The 19,697-nt window shown below is 40.3% G+C and overlaps 1 protein-coding gene across 2 annotated transcripts in view; it reads left to right on the top strand.

Moving 5' to 3' along the window:
* The window catches only part of hcn1 (hyperpolarization activated cyclic nucleotide gated potassium channel 1), a 161,799-nt gene that overhangs the window by 124,259 nt on the left and 17,843 nt on the right, over positions 1 to 19,697 (top strand). For both annotated transcript variants that reach the window (NM_001124318.1, XM_090191325.1), the window contains 2 exon segments: positions 3,549 to 3,695; positions 8,867 to 9,107. In NM_001124318.1, the coding sequence (NP_001117790.1) occupies positions 3,549 to 3,695; positions 8,867 to 9,107 (388 nt within the window).

Here is a 19,697-nt window from a genome sequence, read left to right as displayed (position 1 = left end):
CAATCTCTATTTGCATACATCATTGGCCTAATAGAGGTCTGTTGTGTCCGTGTGTGATGTTAATTTGGCCGGGAGTCAATACCTACAAGCCTGTGGTACCTTGACTTTTACAGCCGTGTGTAATTATATCACCTAATGCTTTGATTAGGCTATTTACTTTCTCAAGCTACGCTTTCCATGACATCGGACTATTGGAGAGAATTGGAAAATGGAAAGAGTCCTATCTGGTCTGTGTCAGTTCATGCATATATGATGAAAGCTAAAGTGTAGCATTGCAGTTTATCTGCAGGAGAGCAGGTTTCTCCTACCTATTCTAGGTAAAATCTCAAATGCCACCCTATTCCCTACATAGTGTACTACTATTGACCAGAGTCTCCCTATGAGCCCTTGTTAAAAGTAGTGAACTATATAGGGAATAGGGTGGGGATGCAGCACTGGCCTTCTCGACGGGACAGCAGGGAGGGTTACATGGGGGTTGGTGTGAAGAGTGACTCAGCTGTTTTTTTTCCACCTAATTTCCTCATTCTGATGCACAGTCAGTATCCCTCCCCTGGGCGCATCACAGCCAACGGTGATGAGAGAGACTGACTCCAGATCAGATGTTGAGACATATTAAGGACTCCACGGTAGACCACAGACAGCATCCTGATGAGAGAGACTGACTCCAGATCAGATGTTGAGACAGTGAACATCTCAAATTAAATAAATTGTTATTTTTAAAGTATATTTAAAACAGCAACACACTAAAATGAAGTCGAGAAAAGAAAACCAAGCAGGAAGAATAAAGGAACACAAAACAGACAACACAATAAAAAATAAAAAAATAAAAAATATTAATCTGCTCTGTGACTCATCTCTTACTGCAGAGATTGACTCCAGATCAGATGCTGTGACAGATTAAGGACTCCATTAGGGCACAGGACCCTGTAGAAAGAATGACTCCAGACCAGTGTAGTGACAGAGGCCCCAGAAGACCTCTGCCTTATGACAACCACTCCTCGAGACAACCACAGTCAAGAAACGCGGCGCTACTGAATTATGCATGGAATGTCTTGAGTACATGCATTTTGATTGCTTTATGTTCTCCTCTGTTTAATGTTTCATATTGAAATGGCATGATTTCAGATGATAATGTGGTCTCCCTGAGACCTATTCAGTCACTGATATGGGTGTATTCATTCTCTCTGGTTTACGTGAGGTCATGGGTAACCTATATTGAGAGAGATGAGAGCGATTATCTTCACTGTGTGAGCTGATCAGAACGGCAGCAGCCTCGCTCTGAAGGGCCTCAGGCTGAACTCGTTCCTCCTTCGACCACCTGCTACTTCCATACTCAATCCATACTATCACCCCACTGTGTCTGTGTGTGTTGTCGTTGTGAATGTTGTGTATGTTGTGTCTGTGTGTGTTGTTGTTGTGAATGTTGTGAATGTTGTGTATGTTGTGTATGTGTGTGTTGTTGTTGTGAATGTTGTGTATGTTGTGTATGTGTGTGTTGTTGTTGTGAATGTTCAGTAGGTTGTTGTTGTGAATGCTGTGTATGTTGTTGTTGTGAATGATGTGTATGTTGTGAATGTTGTGAATGTTCAGTATGTTGTGTATGTTGTAAATGTGTGTGTTGTTGTTGTGAATGCTGTGTATGTTGTGAATGTGTGTGTTGTTGTTGTGAATGTTCAGTATGTTGTTGTTGTGAATGTTCAGTATGTTGTTGTTGTGAATGTTCAGTATGTTGTGAATGTTCAGTATGTTGTGAATGTTCAGTATGTTATGAATGTTCAGTATGTTGTGAATGTTCATTATGTTGTGAATGTTCAGTATGTTGTGAATGTTCAGTATGTTGTGAATGTTCATTATGTTGTGAATGTTCAGTATGTTGTGAATGTTCAGTATGTTGTGAATGTTCAGTATGTTGTGAATGTTCAGTATGTTGTGAATGTTGTGAATGTTCATTATGTTGTGAATGTTCAGTATGTTGTGAATGTTGTGAATGTTCATTATGTTGTGAATGTTCAGTATGTTGTGAATGTTCAGTATGTTGTGAATGTTCAGTATGTTGTGAATGTTCAGTATGTTGTGAATGTTCATTATGTTGTGAATGTTCAGTATGTTGTGAATGTTGTGAATGTTCAGTATGTTGTGAATGTTCAGTATGTTGTGAATGTTCAGTATGTTGTGAATGTTCAGTATGTTGTGAATGTTCATTATGTTGTGAATGTTCAGTATGTTGTGAATGTTCAGTATGTTGTGAATGTTGTGAATGTTCATTATGTTGTGAATGTTCAGTATGTTGTGAATGTTGTGAATGTTCATTATGTTGTGAATGTTCAGTATGTTGTGAATGTTCAGTATGTTGTGAATGTTCATTATGTTGTGAATGTTCAGTATGTTGTGAATGTTGTGAATGTTCATTATGTTGTGAATGTTCAGTATGTTGTGAATGTTCAGTATGTTGTGAATGTTCAGTATGTTGTGAATGTTCAGTATGTTGTGAATGTTCATTATGTTATGAATGTTCATTATGTTATGAATGTTCAGTATGTTGTGAATGTTCATTATGTTATGAATGTTCAGTATGTTGTGAATGTTGTGAATGTTCATTATGTTGTGAATGTTCAGTATGTTGTGAATGTTCAGTATGTTGTGAATGTTCAGTATGTTGTGAATGTTCAGTATGTTGTGAATGTTCATTATGTTATGAATGTTCAGTATGTTGTGAATGTCCTTGGTTCATATTACAACATACCATATTGCCTGTAATGTTTGCTAAAACCTTCCTTTGAATGTTATTTTTACCTCCAACTGCTTTCGGGCGCTATGTTTTTGAAGTCAACGTGACAGCCTTTGTTTTGTCTGATATTTTCTATTTTCTGTTCATTTGGTTTGTTGACATGATCTCTTCTCTCTTCTCTATGTTGTGAATGTTGTGAATGTTCAGTATGTTGTGAATGTTCAGTATGTTGTGAATGTTGTGAATGTTCAGTATGTTGTGAATGTTCAGTATGTTGTGAATGTTGTGAATGTTCATTATGTTGTGAATGTTCAGTATGTTGTGAATGTTCAGTATGTTGTGAATGTTCAGTATGTTGTGAATGTTGTGAATGTTCATTATGTTGTGAATGTTCAGTATGTTGTGAATGTTCAGTATGTTGTGAATGTTCATTATGTTGTGAATGTTCAGTATGTTGTGAATGTTCAGTATGTTGTGAATGTTCATTATGTTGTGAATGTTCAGTATGTTGTGAATGTTCAGTATGTTGTGAATGTTCAGTATGTTGTGAATGTTCAGTATGTTGTGAATGTTCAGTATGTTGTGAATGTTCAGTATGTTGTGAATGTTCAGTATGTTGTGAATGTCCTTGGTTCCTATTACAACATACCATATTGCCTGTAATGTTTGCTAAAACCTTCCTTTGAATGTTATTTTTACCTCCAACTGCTTTCGGGCGCTATGTTTTTGAAGTCAACGTGACAGCCTTTGTTTTGTCTGATATTTTCTATTTTCTGTTCATTTGGTTTGTTGACATGATCTCTTCTCTCCATCTTTACAGTATAAACAAGTGGAGCAGTACATGTCGTTCCACAAGCTCCCCGCAGACATGCGGCAGAAGATCCATGATTACTATGAGCATCGTTATCAGGGCAAGATCTTTGACGAGGACAATATCCTGAGTGAGCTCAACGACCCGCTCAAAGAGGTAAGGAGGATGACGCCTGGTGTTGTCTATTCTATTTTACTCTTCAGTGTCCCAAATGGGCACCCTATTACCTAAATAGTGCACTGCTTTTGACCAGAGCCATATGGGACCCCGGTCAAAAGTAGTGCACTCTAAAGGGAATAGGGTGCCATTTGGGACACTAGGGCTTTGTATAAATGGCCGTTTGTCACAGGGTTTCATGCAAATCAAATCGTATTAGTCACATGCTCCAAATATTTCAGGTGTAGACCTGACAGTGAAATGCTTACTGACGAGCCCCTAACCAACAATGCTGTTTGGGTCAACAAAAAAAAAAAAAAAAAAATATGAATAACAAATAAAAGTAACAAGTAATTAATTCTGCAACAGAGGAAGGCAACCTTTCTTAATATATCATCTCTAAGCATCTCTAATTGCTTAAACATGGAGCGCTGAGTTGTTTTATCACTAATTAATTTTCTTTTACCTTTATGATATACCAGTGTTTATACTTTATATATCATACTAGTCTATTGACTGGGTGAATTTATCAACAATGGATGATTATTGAAAAGGGTGTCTGTAAAACATGTCTAGTGTGCTTTATTACAAATGTAATAGACACACTGCACAAATTGATTCACTACAGCTGGTGGAACACAAGCTAAACAGATAAATTAATTTAATTGGCGTGAAGACAGTCAGTTGCTCAAGCACGCAATACACAGGTGTGAAACAAGAGAGATCAGGAAGTGAGATGACAATTTCATCTGATTAGTGTTTAGACCCATTAAGACGTCAAGCCAACACATGAGGTGTTCCCAGAGCTTTGACAATAGAGAGGCCGTTAAGACGTCAAGCCAACCAATAGACAGACACATGAGGTTACAAGTGTACAATATAGGCCTACTTGGAACATGATGTGACATCAGATACAGCCAGACAGTCACAGTAAAAAAAAAGAAGGCAAGATACGTTTAAGTTTCTTAAATTCAGTGACCAATTTATAAGGCTCTCTTTGTTCTTTGTGTCAACCCTCTACCTGCTTCATAGTTGGCTGCCCTCTCTGTATGAGCAGATAAGGGCTCTCATGTAGCCTAATGATGCAGAGATGGGGGATTGGAGAGGAGGAGAGAGGTGGAAATGAGGGATAGAGGAGGGAGGAGAGGGGACAGAGGGAGAAGAGAAGAGGAGGGATGTAATTGCCTATGTCTCTCATGTAACCCCATTAAGTCACCAACCAGAATGAGACATATTGGAGCACAGTATTGCCTGGCCCAGCACAGAAAAGGGTAGATCTACACAGTATTGTAGATCACAGCACAGGAAACCATATATCTACACAGAACATTAGAGCACATGACAGCATTAACACAGTAGAGCACATGGCAGCATTAACACAGTAGAGCACATGGCAGCATTAACAAAATAGAGCACATGGCAGCATTTACATAGTAGAGCACAAGCATAGGTCTGTACAGCACAGTAAAGCGAAGCCCAGATAACCCAGTCTTGCCCACAATACTGAGAACAAGACAGATCCACAGAGCACTGAACTGGACAGGAATGCATATTTCATCCCATCCCAGGAGAGCAGAGCATAGTACAGCTCAGCTCAGATAGGTTAATCTCAGCTCAGCTAGGTTAAGATCAGCTCAGCTGGGTTCATCTCAGCTCAGCTCATGTCAGCTCAGGTAAATTCAGCTCAGCTTGGTTAATCACATATCAGCTCAGCTAGGTTCATCCCAGCTCAGCTCAGCTGGGTTCATCTCAGCTCAGCTAGGCTCATCTCAGCTCAGCTAAATTCAGCTCAGTTAAATTAATCTCAGCTCAGATAGGTTAATCTCAGCTCAGCTAGGTTAATCTCAGTTTAGGTAAATTCAGCTCAGCTCGGTTAATCACAGCTCAGCTCAGCTGGGTTCATCTCATCTCAGCTCAGCCAGGCTCATTTTAGCTCAGCTAAATTCAGCTCAGCTAGTTTAATCTCAGCTCAGCTATGTTCAGCTCAACTCAGCTAAATTCAGCTCAGTTAAATTCATCTCAGCTCAGATAGATTAATCTCAGCTCAGGTAAATTTAGTTTAGCTATGTTAATCTCAGCTCAGCTCAGCTCAGATAGGTTCATCTCAGCTAAACCCAGGTCAGTTAAATTAATCTCAGCTCAGATAGGTTCATCTCAACTCAGCTATGTTAATCTCAGCTCAGCTCAGATAGGTTAATCTCAACTCAGCTATGTTAATCTCAGCTCAGCTCAGATAGGTTCATCTCAGCTAAACCCAGGTCAGTTAAATTCATCTCAACTCAGCTGTGTTAATCTCAGCTCAGCTCAGATAGGTTAATCTCAACTCAGCTATGTTAATCTCAGCTCAGCTCAGATAGGTTCATCTCAGCTAAACCCAGGTCAGTTAAATTCATCTCAACTCAGCTGTGTTAATCTCATCTCAGCTCAGATAGGTTCATCTCAGCTCAGTATATCACAGCAGGAAGCACACAGCACCACAGAGACAACCAGACATACAGAGCCTTCAGAAAGTATTCACACCCCTTGAACTTTTCCACATTTTGTTGTGTTACAACCTTCATTTAAAATGGATACAATTTAGATTTTGTGTCACTGGCCTACACACAATACCCCATAATGTCAGTAGAATTATGTTTTTCTGAATTTTTACAAATTAATTATAAATGAAAAGCTGAAATGTCTCGAGTCAACAACTATTCAACCTCTTTGCTATGGCAAGCCTAATTAAGTTCAGGACTAAACGTTTGCTTAACAAGTCACATAATAAGTTGCATGGACTCACTCTGTGTGCAATAATAGTGTTTAACATGATTTTTGAATGACTACCTCATCTCTGTACCCCACACATACAAAATATCTGCAAGGTCCCTCAGTCGAGCGGTGAATTTCAAAAAGCAATGAACTTTTTGTCCTGAATACAAAATGTTATGTTTGGGGCAAATTCAATACATATTTTCAAGCATACTGGTGGCTGCATCATGTTATGGGTATGCTTGTAATCGTAAAGGTCTGGGGAGTGTTTCAGGATAAAAAAAACAAATGGAATGGAGCTAAGCACAGGCAAAATGTGCTAACATATCTAAAAACATGTTTTCACTTTGTCATTATGGGGTATGGTGTGTAGATGGGTAAAGAAAAAAACAATTTCAGCCATTTTGATTTCAGGCTGTAACACAACAAAATTTGGAATTGTATTTTATTTAACCCTTATGTTACTAGGTAAGCTGACTGAGAACACATTCTCATTTACAGCAACGACCTGGGGAATAGTTACAGGGGAGAGGAGGGGGGATGAATGAGTAAATTGTAAACTGGGGATGATTAGGTGACCATGATGGTATGAGGACCAGATTGGGAATTTAGCCAGGACACTGGGGTTAACACCCCTACTCTTACGATTAGTGCCATGGGATCTTTAGTGACCACAGAGAGTCAGGACACCCATTTAATGTCCCATCCGAAAGATGGCACCCAATGTCCCCAATCACTGCCCTGGGGCATTTGGGATATTTTTTAGACCAGAGGAAAGGGTGCCTCCTCTGGCCCTCCAACACCACTTCCAGCAGCATTTGGTCTCCCATCCAGGGACTGACCAGGACCAACCCTGCTAAGCTTCAGAAGTAAGCCAGCTGTGGGAAAAAGTCATGGGGTATGAATCCTTTCTGAAGGCAGTGTATCAGGGAAGAGTGTGGGGGGTGATGATGATGATGTTCATCCTATGGTGAGAAAACAGTTAAAGTTTCATCTTGACAATTTCTGCAGCTGGTCGGACGTCGTTTCATTGCAGCTAGGCAGCTATTTATACTGCCAGGTACCGCTGCCATGGGACAGGTTTGCTGCTGCTGGTCGGACGTCGTTTCATTGCAGCTAGGCAGCTATTTATACTGCCAGGCACCGCTGCCATGGGACAGGTTTGCTGCAGCTGGTCGGACGTCGTTTCATTGCAGCTAGGCAGCTATTTATACTGCCAGGCACCGCTGCCATGGGACAGGTTTGCTGCAGCTGGTCGGACGTCGTTTCATTGCAGCTAGGCAGCTATTTATACTGCCAGGCACCGCTGCCATGGAACAGGTTTCTGCAGCTGGTCGGACGTTGTTTCATTGCAGCCAGGCAGCTATTTATACTGCCAGGCACCGCTGCCATGGGACAGGTTTGCTGCTTTAAATAGATAAAGTCTAAAGATTGTTTCCCTAGTGGGGCTCCATCCTGGCCAAGCCGGGCTGAATACTGAGCATCTAATTCATTAATCGTTGTGCATGATTGAGGTCAGAACCCACTGCTGCTGTTGACTCAGTACTGAGCTAACAGCACAAAACTCAGCCGAACAGGAGATTGGCTGATGTATCCTTGGCTCAGATGCTCCCATTGGAGAGTCATCATCTCTCACAGGAAGTGAGTAAGCAGTTAGTGGAACAGTGAAGGCCAAGCTCTGTCTGTCAGTCTGTCTGCATGGCAACAGAGACAGAGGAGGGGAGGCAGGCAGGCACTGCTCAGTAAACACTAACAGACCCCCATATAGGAAACAATCTCCTGCTGTTGTCTGAGATAACCAGAGAGATCATTGCCCTCTGCTGAGGGCAAGATCATCATCAGAGACAAGTTTCTGCACATTTTCTAGAGTACCATTTTCCTTATACTTTAGACAAGCACCAAACTGAAACATTGGAAGAGCCATTCTCAAACAAACCCTGAATGACAAACAATCTCCTGTTGTTTCTGAAGAGACTAAGGTCATGATCATCATCATCAAAGACAATAGCACCAAAAGTTACCCCAAAGAGTGATGAAAAGTGTTTTTGTAGATATTACATCCATTCCAAGACATGATGAATATTGAGATTGCATGTTGAACTTGGACGTGTCCCATTAGAGTATTATAACAAATTGCATTTGACATAACCAATAACAAAAAGTAATTGGAGAACTCGCCAAGGCTTTCCGTTATCACCACTCTTATTTGTCCTGACGTTCGAGCCTGACAGCAGCTATATGTAATCAAGAAGGACTAGCAGGGGGTCAAGAAAGGAAAATCATTTGCCCTATTTGACAGATACCGTTCATATCCATCAGAGAAAGGGACACTTTTGTCAAACGCCTTTGTTATAGTTTTCACAATATTTATTATGAACAATGCATCTAAAACTATCTTTTTCTATCTTTTTTTTACCCAGGAAATTGTGAACTTCAACTGTCGGAAGCTGGTGGCTACCATGCCGCTGTTCGCCAACGCGGACCCCAACTTCGTGACGGGCATGTTGAGCAAGCTGAAGTTCGAGGTGTTCCAGCCCAACGATTACATCATCAGGGAGGGCACCGTGGGCAAGAAGATGTATTTCATTCAACATGGTGTGGCCAGTGTCATCACCAAGCTTAACAAAGAGATGAAGCTGACGGATGGCTCTTACTTTGGAGGTACGTAGGGGAAATAAAGACTTTGTGTGTGTGTGTGTGTGTGTGTGTGTGTGTGTGTGTGTGTGTGTGTGTGTGTGTGTGTGTGTGTGTGTGTGTGTGTGTGTGTGTGTGTTACCTGTAGTACCTTTTCTCTATTGGAAATGGATATTTGTCCAACAGAGCCAAAGTGTAAGGTTAGCCATAGGGATCAAACGTGTGAAAACAGGTACCAAGCTTAAACATGAAAAGAGAGCATTTCTTAAACCAACCCTGACAAACCCCTTTAAATGCATACTCAGACCCACTCCCATCCATTTAGATGTATCCTGTTTTTACACATATTAAGCACTGGGTATACAGTGAAATGAATGCAACACTCAGTCAGCAGTATCTCTCCAGTTTCAGTTCCTCTGCTTTCAATGTTTGTCAAGTCCCATCACTGCCGATGTAGATTAATGTTTTTTGGGGGGGTATGGGAGTTAGCTTCTCCAATGATATAAAATTCATCTGGATGGGGTGGTGGAAGGTGGGGTAGAGGGGGTTGAAGGGGAGACAAGCCAAGCTCAGGATCAGGGCTCAGAGCACCCAGAGGACAAACAAAGGTCGCATGGCTATCTGCTCTGCGTTCAGGCTCTGCAGCAGCAGCCAACTGAGAATGTCCCTTTTGCATAATTGAGGAAGAAATCCCCCCCCCCCCCCCCCATCTCCCTAGCACGTTATACAAAACTATCAAATATTTTGCCGTTGAATTTTTTTATTTAAAGGCAAGTGTTTACACTGCCACATTTTCTCAGGCGTCTCATTTATGTCATGAAAGAGAGAGAGAAGCAGGTTTGAACTATTCTTAGAAAAGGGATGTGATGTTACATTTTTCATTTAATCCAAGTTCACCCCCTCCCACGGAAAGACGATTTAGGATTCTAAGAATATCTTCCGGCTGTGTGGTTTGCATGCCTCATGCAATCCTCCAGATAGATATGGCCTGTCTAGGGGGGGGAAAGCAATGAATCGAATAGCAAATCAGTGGAGTATTTTTTCATTCAAACTCCCCAGCTGTCTGAACAACCTCACGTCCAATCATTTAAGACCGTTGGTCCTTTAGCCCAAACGATTAATTGAATTAAAAAACAGGTAACTACAGCCAAGCAATCAAAAAACTGTATCATACCTTGCTTTTGATGCATGTTAGATAAGAAAATGTACTGTATTGTAATCAAATGATTCATCCACTAGTATGACTTCCCAGATTTTGTTTAGCCTTTATGTCAAAGCAACACTGTAGACAGTAGGGTTAACTCCAACTCTAGTGGACAGGACTGCATCTGATCAGGACACAGTGGACCAAGGGGAGTGACTAGAAACGTAAGATGGGGTCCTATAGGAGGGTATAATGACTGACTCCCGCTGTAATTAAATTTAACAGCAGTTGGTCAATGGTGATTAACTACACACTGTGTATCTCTGTCAGATCAAGCTGCAGGGGGTATATAATTGTGACTGCACAAACTTGTTCAGGTAACTCTGTTAAGATTTATTAAAGACATCTTATAAAAAGAAGTTCCAAATGAATGATTTAAAGAAGCTGTCCGACGTTATATCGTTTTGTTGTGACTGCCTAATTTTCACTAATGTGTCATTCAACTCGGATTGCCTACTTTGAACGCCCCCATATTTTATAGACGATTATGCAGATATACTCTACAGTATTTTATAGAGACCATTTCACAGGTATACTCTACAGTATTTTATAGAGACCATTTCACAGGTACACTCTACAGTATTTTATAGAGACCATTTCACAGGTACACTCTACAGTATTTTATAGAGACCATTTCACAGGTATACTCTACAGTATTTTATAGAGACCATTTCACAGGTATACTCTACAGTATTTTATAGAGACCATTTCACAGGTACACTCTACAGTATTTTATAGAGACCATTTCACAGGTACACTCTACAGTATTTTATAGAGACCATTTCACAGGTACTCTACAGTATTTTATAGAGACCATTTCACAGGTACACTCTACAGTATTTTATAGAGACCATTTCACAGGTATACTCTACAGTATTTTATAGAGACCATTTCACAGGTACACTCTACAGTATTTTATAGAGACCATTTCACAGGTATACTCTACAGTATTTTATAGAGACCATTTCACAGGTACACTCTACAGTATTTTATAGAGACCATTTCACAGGTACACTCTACAGTATTTTATAGAGACCATTTCACAGGTACACTCTACAGTATTTTATAGAGACCATTTCACAGGTACACTCTACAGTATTTTATAGAGACCATTTCACAGGTACTCTACAGTATTTTATAGAGACCATTTCACAGGTACACTCTACAGTATTTTATAGAGACCATTTCACAGGTACACTCTACAGTATTTTATAGAGACCATTTCACAGGTACACTCTACAGTATTTTATAGAGACCATTTCACAGGTATACTCTACAGTATTTTATAGAGACCATTTCACAGGTATACTCTACAGTATTTTATAGAGACCATTTCACAGGTATACTCTACAGTATTTTATAGAGACCATTTCACAGGTACTCTACAGTATTTTATAGAGACCATTTCACAGGTACTCTACAGTATTTTATAGAGACCATTTCACAGGTACACTCTACAGTATTTTATAGAGACCATTTCACAGGTATACTCTACAGTATTTTATAGAGACCATTTCACAGGTACACTCTACAGTATTTTATAGAGACCATTTCACAGGTACACTCTACAGTATTTTATAGAGACCATTTCACAGGTACTCTACAGTATTTTATAGACCATTTCACAGGTACAGTATTTTATAGAGACCATTTCACAGGTACACTCTACAGTATTTTATAGAGACCATTTCACAGGTACTCTACAGTATTTTATAGAGACCATTTCACAGGTACACTCTACAGTATTTTATAGAGACCATTTCACAGGTACTCTACAGTATTTTATAGAGACCATTTCACAGGTACACTCTACAGTATTTTATAGAGACCATTTCACAGGTACTCTACAGTATTTTATAGAGACCATTTCACAGGTACACTCTACAGTATTTTATAGAGACCATTTCACAGGTACTCTACAGTATTTTATAGAGACCATTTCACAGGTACTCTACAGTATTTTATAGAGACCATTTCACAGGTACACTCTACAGTATTTTATAGAGACCATTTCACAGGTACACTCTACAGTATTTTATAGAGACCATTTCACAGGTACACTCTACAGTATTTTATAGAGACCATTTCACAGGTACACTCTACAGTATTTTATAGAGACCATTTCACAGGTACACTCTACAGTATTTTATAGAGACCATTTCACAGGTACACTCTACAGTATTTTATAGAGACCATTTCACAGGTACTCTACAGTATTTTATAGAGACCATTTCACAGGTACACTCTACAGTATTTTATAGAGACCATTTCACAGGTACACTCTACAGTATTTTATAGAGACCATTTCACAGGTACTCTACAGTATTTTATAGAGACCATTTCACAGGTACTCTACAGTATTTTATAGAGACCATTTCACAGGTACACTCTACAGTATTTTATAGAGACCATTTCACAGGTATACTCTACAGTATTTTATAGAGACCATTTCACAGGTATACTCTACAGTATTTTATAGAGACCATTTCACAGGTACACTCTACAGTATTTTATAGAGACCATTTCACAGGTACTCTACAGTATTTTATAGACCATTTCACAGGTACAGTATTTTATAGAGACCATTTCACAGGTACACTCTACAGTATTTTATAGAGACCATTTCACAGGTACTCTACAGTATTTTATAGAGACCATTTCACAGGTACACTCTACAGTATTTTATAGAGACCATTTCACAGGTACTCTACAGTATTTTATAGAGACCATTTCACAGGTACACTCTACAGTATTTTATAGAGACCATTTCACAGGTACTCTACAGTATTTTATAGAGACCATTTCACAGGTACACTCTACAGTATTTTATAGAGACCATTTCACAGGTATACTCTACAGTATTTTATAGAGACCATTTCACAGGTACACTCTACAGTATTTTATAGAGACCATTTCACAGGTACACTCTACAGTATTTTATAGAGACCATTTCACAGGTATACTCTACAGTATTTTATAGAGACCATTTCACAGGTACTCTACAGTATTTTATAGAGACCATTTCACAGGTACTCTACAGTATTTTATAGAGACCATTTCACAGGTATACTCTACAGTATTTTATAGAGACCATTTCACAGGTATACTCTACAGTATTTTATAGAGACCATTTCACAGGTACTCTACAGTATTTTATAGAGACCATTTCACAGGTATACTCTACAGTATTTTATAGATACCATTTCACAGGTACTCTACAGTATTTTATAGAGACCATTTCACAGGTACACTCTACAGTATTTTATAGAGACCATTTCACAGGTACACTCTACAGTATTTTATAGAGACCATTTCACAGGTACACTCTACAGTATTTTATAGAGACCATTTCACAGGTACTCTACAGTATTTTATAGAGACCATTTCACAGGTATACTCTACAGTATTTTATAGAGACCATTTCACAGGTACTCTACAGTATTTTATAGAGACCATTTCACAGGTACACTCTACAGTATTTTATAGAGACCATTTCACAGGTATACTCTACAGTATTTTATAGAGACCATTTCACAGGTACTCTACAGTATTTTATAGAGACCATTTCACAGGTATACTCTACAGTATTTTATAGAGACCATTTCACAGATACACTCTACAGTATTTTATAGAGACCATTTCACAGGTACTCTACAGTATTTTATAGAGACCATTTCACAGGTATACTCTACAGTATTTTATAGAGACCATTTCACAGGTACACTACAGTATTTTATAGAGACCATTTCACAGGTATACTCTACAGTATTTTATAGAGACCATTTCACAGGTATACTCTACAGTATTTTATAGAGACCATTTCACAGGTATACTCTACAGTATTTTATAGAGACCATTTCACAGGTATACTCTACAGTATTTTATAGAGACCATTTCACAGGTATACTCTACAGTATTTTATAGAGACCATTTCACAGGTACTCTACAGTATTTTATAGAGACCATTTCACAGGTATACTCTACAGTATTTTATAGAGACCATTTCACAGGTATACTCTACAGTATTTTATAGAGACCATTTCACAGGTATACTCTACAGTATTTTATAGAGACCATTTCACAGGTATACTCTACAGTATTTTATAGAGACCATTTCACAGGTATACTCTACAGTATTTTATAGAGACCATTTCACAGGTACAGTATTTTATAGAGACCATTTCACAGGTATACTCTACAGTATTTTATAGAGACCATTTCACAGGTACACTCTACAGTATTTTATAGAGACCATTTCACAGGTACTCTACAGTATTTTATAGAGACCATTTCACAGGTACACTCTACAGTATTTTATAGAGACCATTTCACAGGTACTCTACAGTATTTTATAGAGACCATTTCACAGGTACTCTACAGTATTTTATAGAGACCATTTCACAGGTACTCTACAGTATTTTATAGGGACCATTTCACAGGTATACTCTACAGTATTTTATAGAGACCATTTCACAGGTACTCTACAGTATTTTATAGAGACAATTTCACAGGTATACTCTACAGTATTTTATAGAGACCATTTCACAGGTACTCTACAGTATTTTATAGAGACCATTTCACAGGTATACTCTACAGTATTTTATAGAGACCATTTCACAGGTACTCTACAGTATTTTATAGAGACCATTTCACAGGTATACTCTACAGTATTTTATAGAGACCATTTCACAGGTACTCTACAGTATTTTATAGAGACCATTTCACAGGTACTCTACAGTATTTTATAGAGACCATTTCACAGGTACTCTACAGTATTTTATAGAGACCATTTCATAGGTACTCTACACTATTTTATAGAGACCATTTCACAGGTACTCTACAGTATTTTATAGAGACCATTTCACAGTCTTTTATGATTTTCTGGTCCTCTGGTCCTCTCAGGTAGCTCATACACACCTGTGGGGAAAAGGTGAAAGACACATTTCCATTCGAACCAAATGGACAATAAAGTATCTATTCTATTTTATTCTATTCTACACAACAAGTATCTTATAGCAGTTGGCAGGGCAGCCAGTTGACAGAGACGAATAGTAGAAGTAGTTGCAGTGAGAGGGCCTGTGCTTTTTATGAGCAAGACTCGTGGCAGCCTAGAGACCAGTGACTTTGGAAGGTGAACCAGGGGGCAAATGAAGGCTGTAATTCAAATGGGTCACAGCGAAGGGACAGTTAGAGGCTCCTTCTAGGGGTTGTTTTGTGTATATTATAATTGTCCTGCTCCTGCGCTGCACACTATGTATGTATCCCAAATGGTACCCTCTTCCTTATATAGTGCGCTACTTTTGACCAGAGCCCTAAAGAACCCTATTCCCTATATAGTGCACTACTTTTGACCAGAGCCCAAAAGAACCCTATTCCCAATATAGTGCACTACTTTTGACCAGAGCCCAATGGAACCCTATTCCCTATATAGTGCGCTACTTTTGACCAGAGCCCTAAAGAACCCTATTCCCTATATAGTGCACTACTTTTGACCAGAGCCCTATGGAACCCTATTCCCTATATAGTGCACTACTTTTGACCAGTGCCCTAAAGAACCCTATTCCCTATATAGTGCACTACTTTTGACCTAGACTAATATAGGGAATAGGGTGCTATTTGGGACATTTCCTAGGGTTATTTCCTGTCACCAGTGAATTGTGTTTATTTGCATCATGCTGTGTGTGATGGTGGTGTGCACTGTAAGCCCCAAACGGGAATAGAAATAAAATTGAAATGAAACAGAGCCTCCACTCATTTTGAGGCAGCATGAATGGTGTGTGTGAGTGTGTGTGTATGTAGCCCGTCATTTTGCCACGCTATGCTGATGCCAGCCACCTGCTCCGGCCTGCTGCCCATCTGGTGGGTAGTGATACACCCCCCCCCCCCCCTCTCTGTTGGTCGTTGCATAAGTATGGCATTAGGTAGTGAGCTGACTTGAGAGCAGCTGGTCCAGTCAGAAACCTCACTACTTCCCCTCCACTGAACCACATTATCAGCAGCATAACATAGCCCCAGATCTAGCCAAAGACAGACAGAGGACCTGGCCATAACACCGATGCAAGCCGGCTAGCTACGCCCAATGCTACTGGATAGTATTAGCATGCTAAAAGTAAACCAACACTAATATGGAATACTAACCAGGAACGCTATGCTAATCACTCCTGAGTCTGACTTTCTGTCGTACTGACAAACTAGCTAGAGTTAGCATGCTAATCACTCTGTCGTACCGACAAACTAGCTAGAGTTAGCATGCTAATCACACTGTTGTACCGACAAACTAGCTAGAGTTAGCATGCTAATCACTCTGTTGTATCGAAAAACTAGCTATAGTTAGCATGCTAATCACACTCTCCCAGGTCTCACACTTCCAAGCCTGTTTGTCCAGATGTCTACGCCTCAAGGCTGGGTGGCTATACCCCGTTCCCAACCAGATCTGGGCTCAGATACTATTTGAAACCTTTCAGATCTGTCGAGCGTTTGCTCTAGCTTAACAGGAGTGCCAGATGGGCGTGATTTGTAGTTTACACTCCTTGTGACTATTCTATTAGTTCCATTGTGTCAGTCAAGCTCAATCAAGCTTAGATAACGTATTTGACATGATTTCTAATAGTATGTAAACCCAGATCAGCTTGTAGTCCAGATAACGACTCTACAGTGCTGGGTGCCCTGGCTCTGTTCCCACACTGTCCGCCCTGAAGGAGAGAGAATCTGAGTCCCAAATGGCACCCTATTCCTAGTGCAATAGTTTTGACCTGAACCCTATGGGCCCTTGTCAAAAGTATTGTACTGTATAGGTAGTAGGGTGCTATTTGGGAAGCACCCGGAGGACAGGAGAGCTAAGCTAACTGATTGTCCGCTAATTTGTGAGAGTGACAGAAACACCTTTTAATTTCTCGCCAACTCAGGCATCTAACTACTAACCTTCCTCCTTTCCTCTGGGTTAACACCTGTCAAATAATGCAATTAACTCAATGCAATGTATTTCCAACTCTGCTCTCTCTCTCTGCTGCAATGTATTTCAAACTCTCTGCTCTCTCTCTTTGCTGCAATGTATTTCCAACTCTCTGCTCTCTCTCTCTGCTGCAATGTATTTCCTACTCTCTGCTCTCTCCCTCTGCTGCAATGTATTTCCAACTCTCTGCTCTCTCTCTCTCTGCTGCAATGTATTTCCAACTCTCTGCTCTCTGCTGCAATGTATTTCCAACTCTCTGCTCTCTCTCTTTGCTGCAATGTATTTCCAACTCTCTGCTCTCTCTCTCTGCTGCAATGTATTTCCAACTCTCTGCTCTCTCTCTCTGCTGCAATGTATTTCCAACTGTCTGCTCTCTGCTGCAATGTATTTCCAACTCTCTGCTCTCTCTCTCTGCTGCAATGTATTTCCAACTCTCTGCTCTCTCTCTCTGCTGCAATGTATTTCCAACTCTCTGCTCTCTGCTCTCTGCTGCAATTTATTTCCAACTCTCTGCTCTCTCTCTCTGCTGCAATGTATTTCCAACTCTCTGCTCTCTCTCTTTGCTGCAATGTATTTCCAACTCTCTGCTCTCTCTCTCTGCTGCAATGTATTTCCTACTCTCTGCTCTCTCCCTCTGCTGCAATGTATTTCCAACTCTCTGCTCTCTCTCTCTCTGCTGCAATGTATTTCCAACTCTCTGCTCTCTGCTGCAATGTATTTCCAACTCTCTGCTCTCTCTCTTTGCTGCAATGTATTTCCAACTCTCTGCTCTCTGCTCTCTGCTGCAATTTATTTCCAACTCTCTGCTCTCTCTCTCTGCTGCAATGTATTTCCAACTGTCTGCTCTCTGCTGCAATGTATTTCCAACTCTCTGCTCTCTCTCTTTGCTGCAATGTATTTCCAACTCTCTGCTCTCTGCTGCAATTTATTTCCAACTCTCTGCTCTCTCTCTCTCTCTTTGCTTTATTTCTATTGTCTCTCTCTTTGCTCTAACTCTGCTCTCTCTCTGCTCTCTCTCTCTGCTCTCTCTCTCTCTTTGCTTCTCTGCTGTCTCTCTCTTTGCTCTAACTCTGCTCTCTCTGCTCTCTCTCTCTGCTGTCTCTCTCTTTGCTCTAACTCTGCTCTCTCTCTGCTCTCTCTCTCTGCTGTCTCTCTCTGCTCTCTCTCTCTCTCTGCTGTCTCTCTCTGCTGTCGCTCTCTTTGCTCTAACTCTGCTCTCTCTGCTCTATCTCTGCTCTCTCTCTGCTGTCTCTCTCTCTTTGCTCTCTCTCTTTGCTCTATCTCTGCTCTATCTCTCTTTGCTCTCTCTCTGCTCTCTCTCTTTGCTCTCTCTCTGCTCTCTCTCTGCTGTCTCTCTCTTTGCTCTCTCTCTCTGTTGAGTGTATTTCTTTAAGCTAGCTCATTATTTTTAGTGTGAAGCGATTATAGAGACTGAGGGGGTATGGGTGTGTGTCCCAAATGGCATCCTATTTCCTATATAGTGCACTACTTTTGATCAGAGCCCTAAGGGGCACTATATAGCGAATAGGATGCTCAGTGTTGAAGCCTCTGTTCATAGCACCACATGGATTCTCTCTGTGCCAACAGAGATCGCACTTATGAGGAGCTTTTTCTATTATAACAGCACTAACACCTTGTTCACACTCACAGTTTGGGAGTCCTGTTTTCACATCCTGCAGGCTATGGCAGGCAGCTCTATAGCAGCTAACGCTTTTCACAGTAGACATCTAGGCTGTGAATGTCAAGGGCATTGTCCTCAAACAAACGTCCAAGAATTCATGTGACTTTCACTGTGACTTATATGACTTATTGTTTTGAAGAAGATATTGCTGTATTTGGGACATGTTTGTCTACACACTAGCAATAAATATGAATGCTTTCATAAACTAGCATCAGCTAGCCACTGGGCACAAGATGGGTTTACTTTCTCAGGGGCTGTCTTTCTGATAGGGGGCTGTCTTTCTGATAGGGGGCTGTCTTTCTGATAGGGGGCTGTCTTTCTGATAGGGGGCTGTCTTTCTGATAGGGGGCTGTCTTTCTGATAGGGAGCTGTCTTTCTGATAGGTCTATTAGGATGGTTGACCCCACAGTAGTTTGTAGCAGGGTTAATCTTGCAGCAGGGGGAAATCTTTACGTTGACTGAATTAGATCCAAGAGTTGCGTCTAATTTGAGAGGTAACATGTCCAAGGGCAGAGTCCAGTAATTACAGAACTAGCACATCATTTCCCAGTGGCTAACATATTATACATACCATCTGAAGGTCTGAGATAAGGGCCAGGGACAAGGCATCAAGTAGAGGGTCGTCTACCACTTTAATATGAAGCTGAAGTATAGAAACTACACTTGATACATACAGGCTGGGAGTCAATCCAACACAGGTTATCTATACCTGTGCACGGTGATAGACTTTAAAAGGCAATATGATCGTTGAGATGTCAGGACGTCGGCTCAACAAAGAAA

Source organism: Oncorhynchus mykiss, chromosome 12, assembly GCF_057628025.1.
Source record: "Oncorhynchus mykiss isolate SJ-2025 chromosome 12, ASM5762802v1, whole genome shotgun sequence".
NCBI lineage: Eukaryota > Metazoa > Chordata > Actinopteri > Salmoniformes > Salmonidae > Oncorhynchus > Oncorhynchus mykiss.
This window is presented reverse-complemented; position numbering and strand designations above follow the sequence as displayed.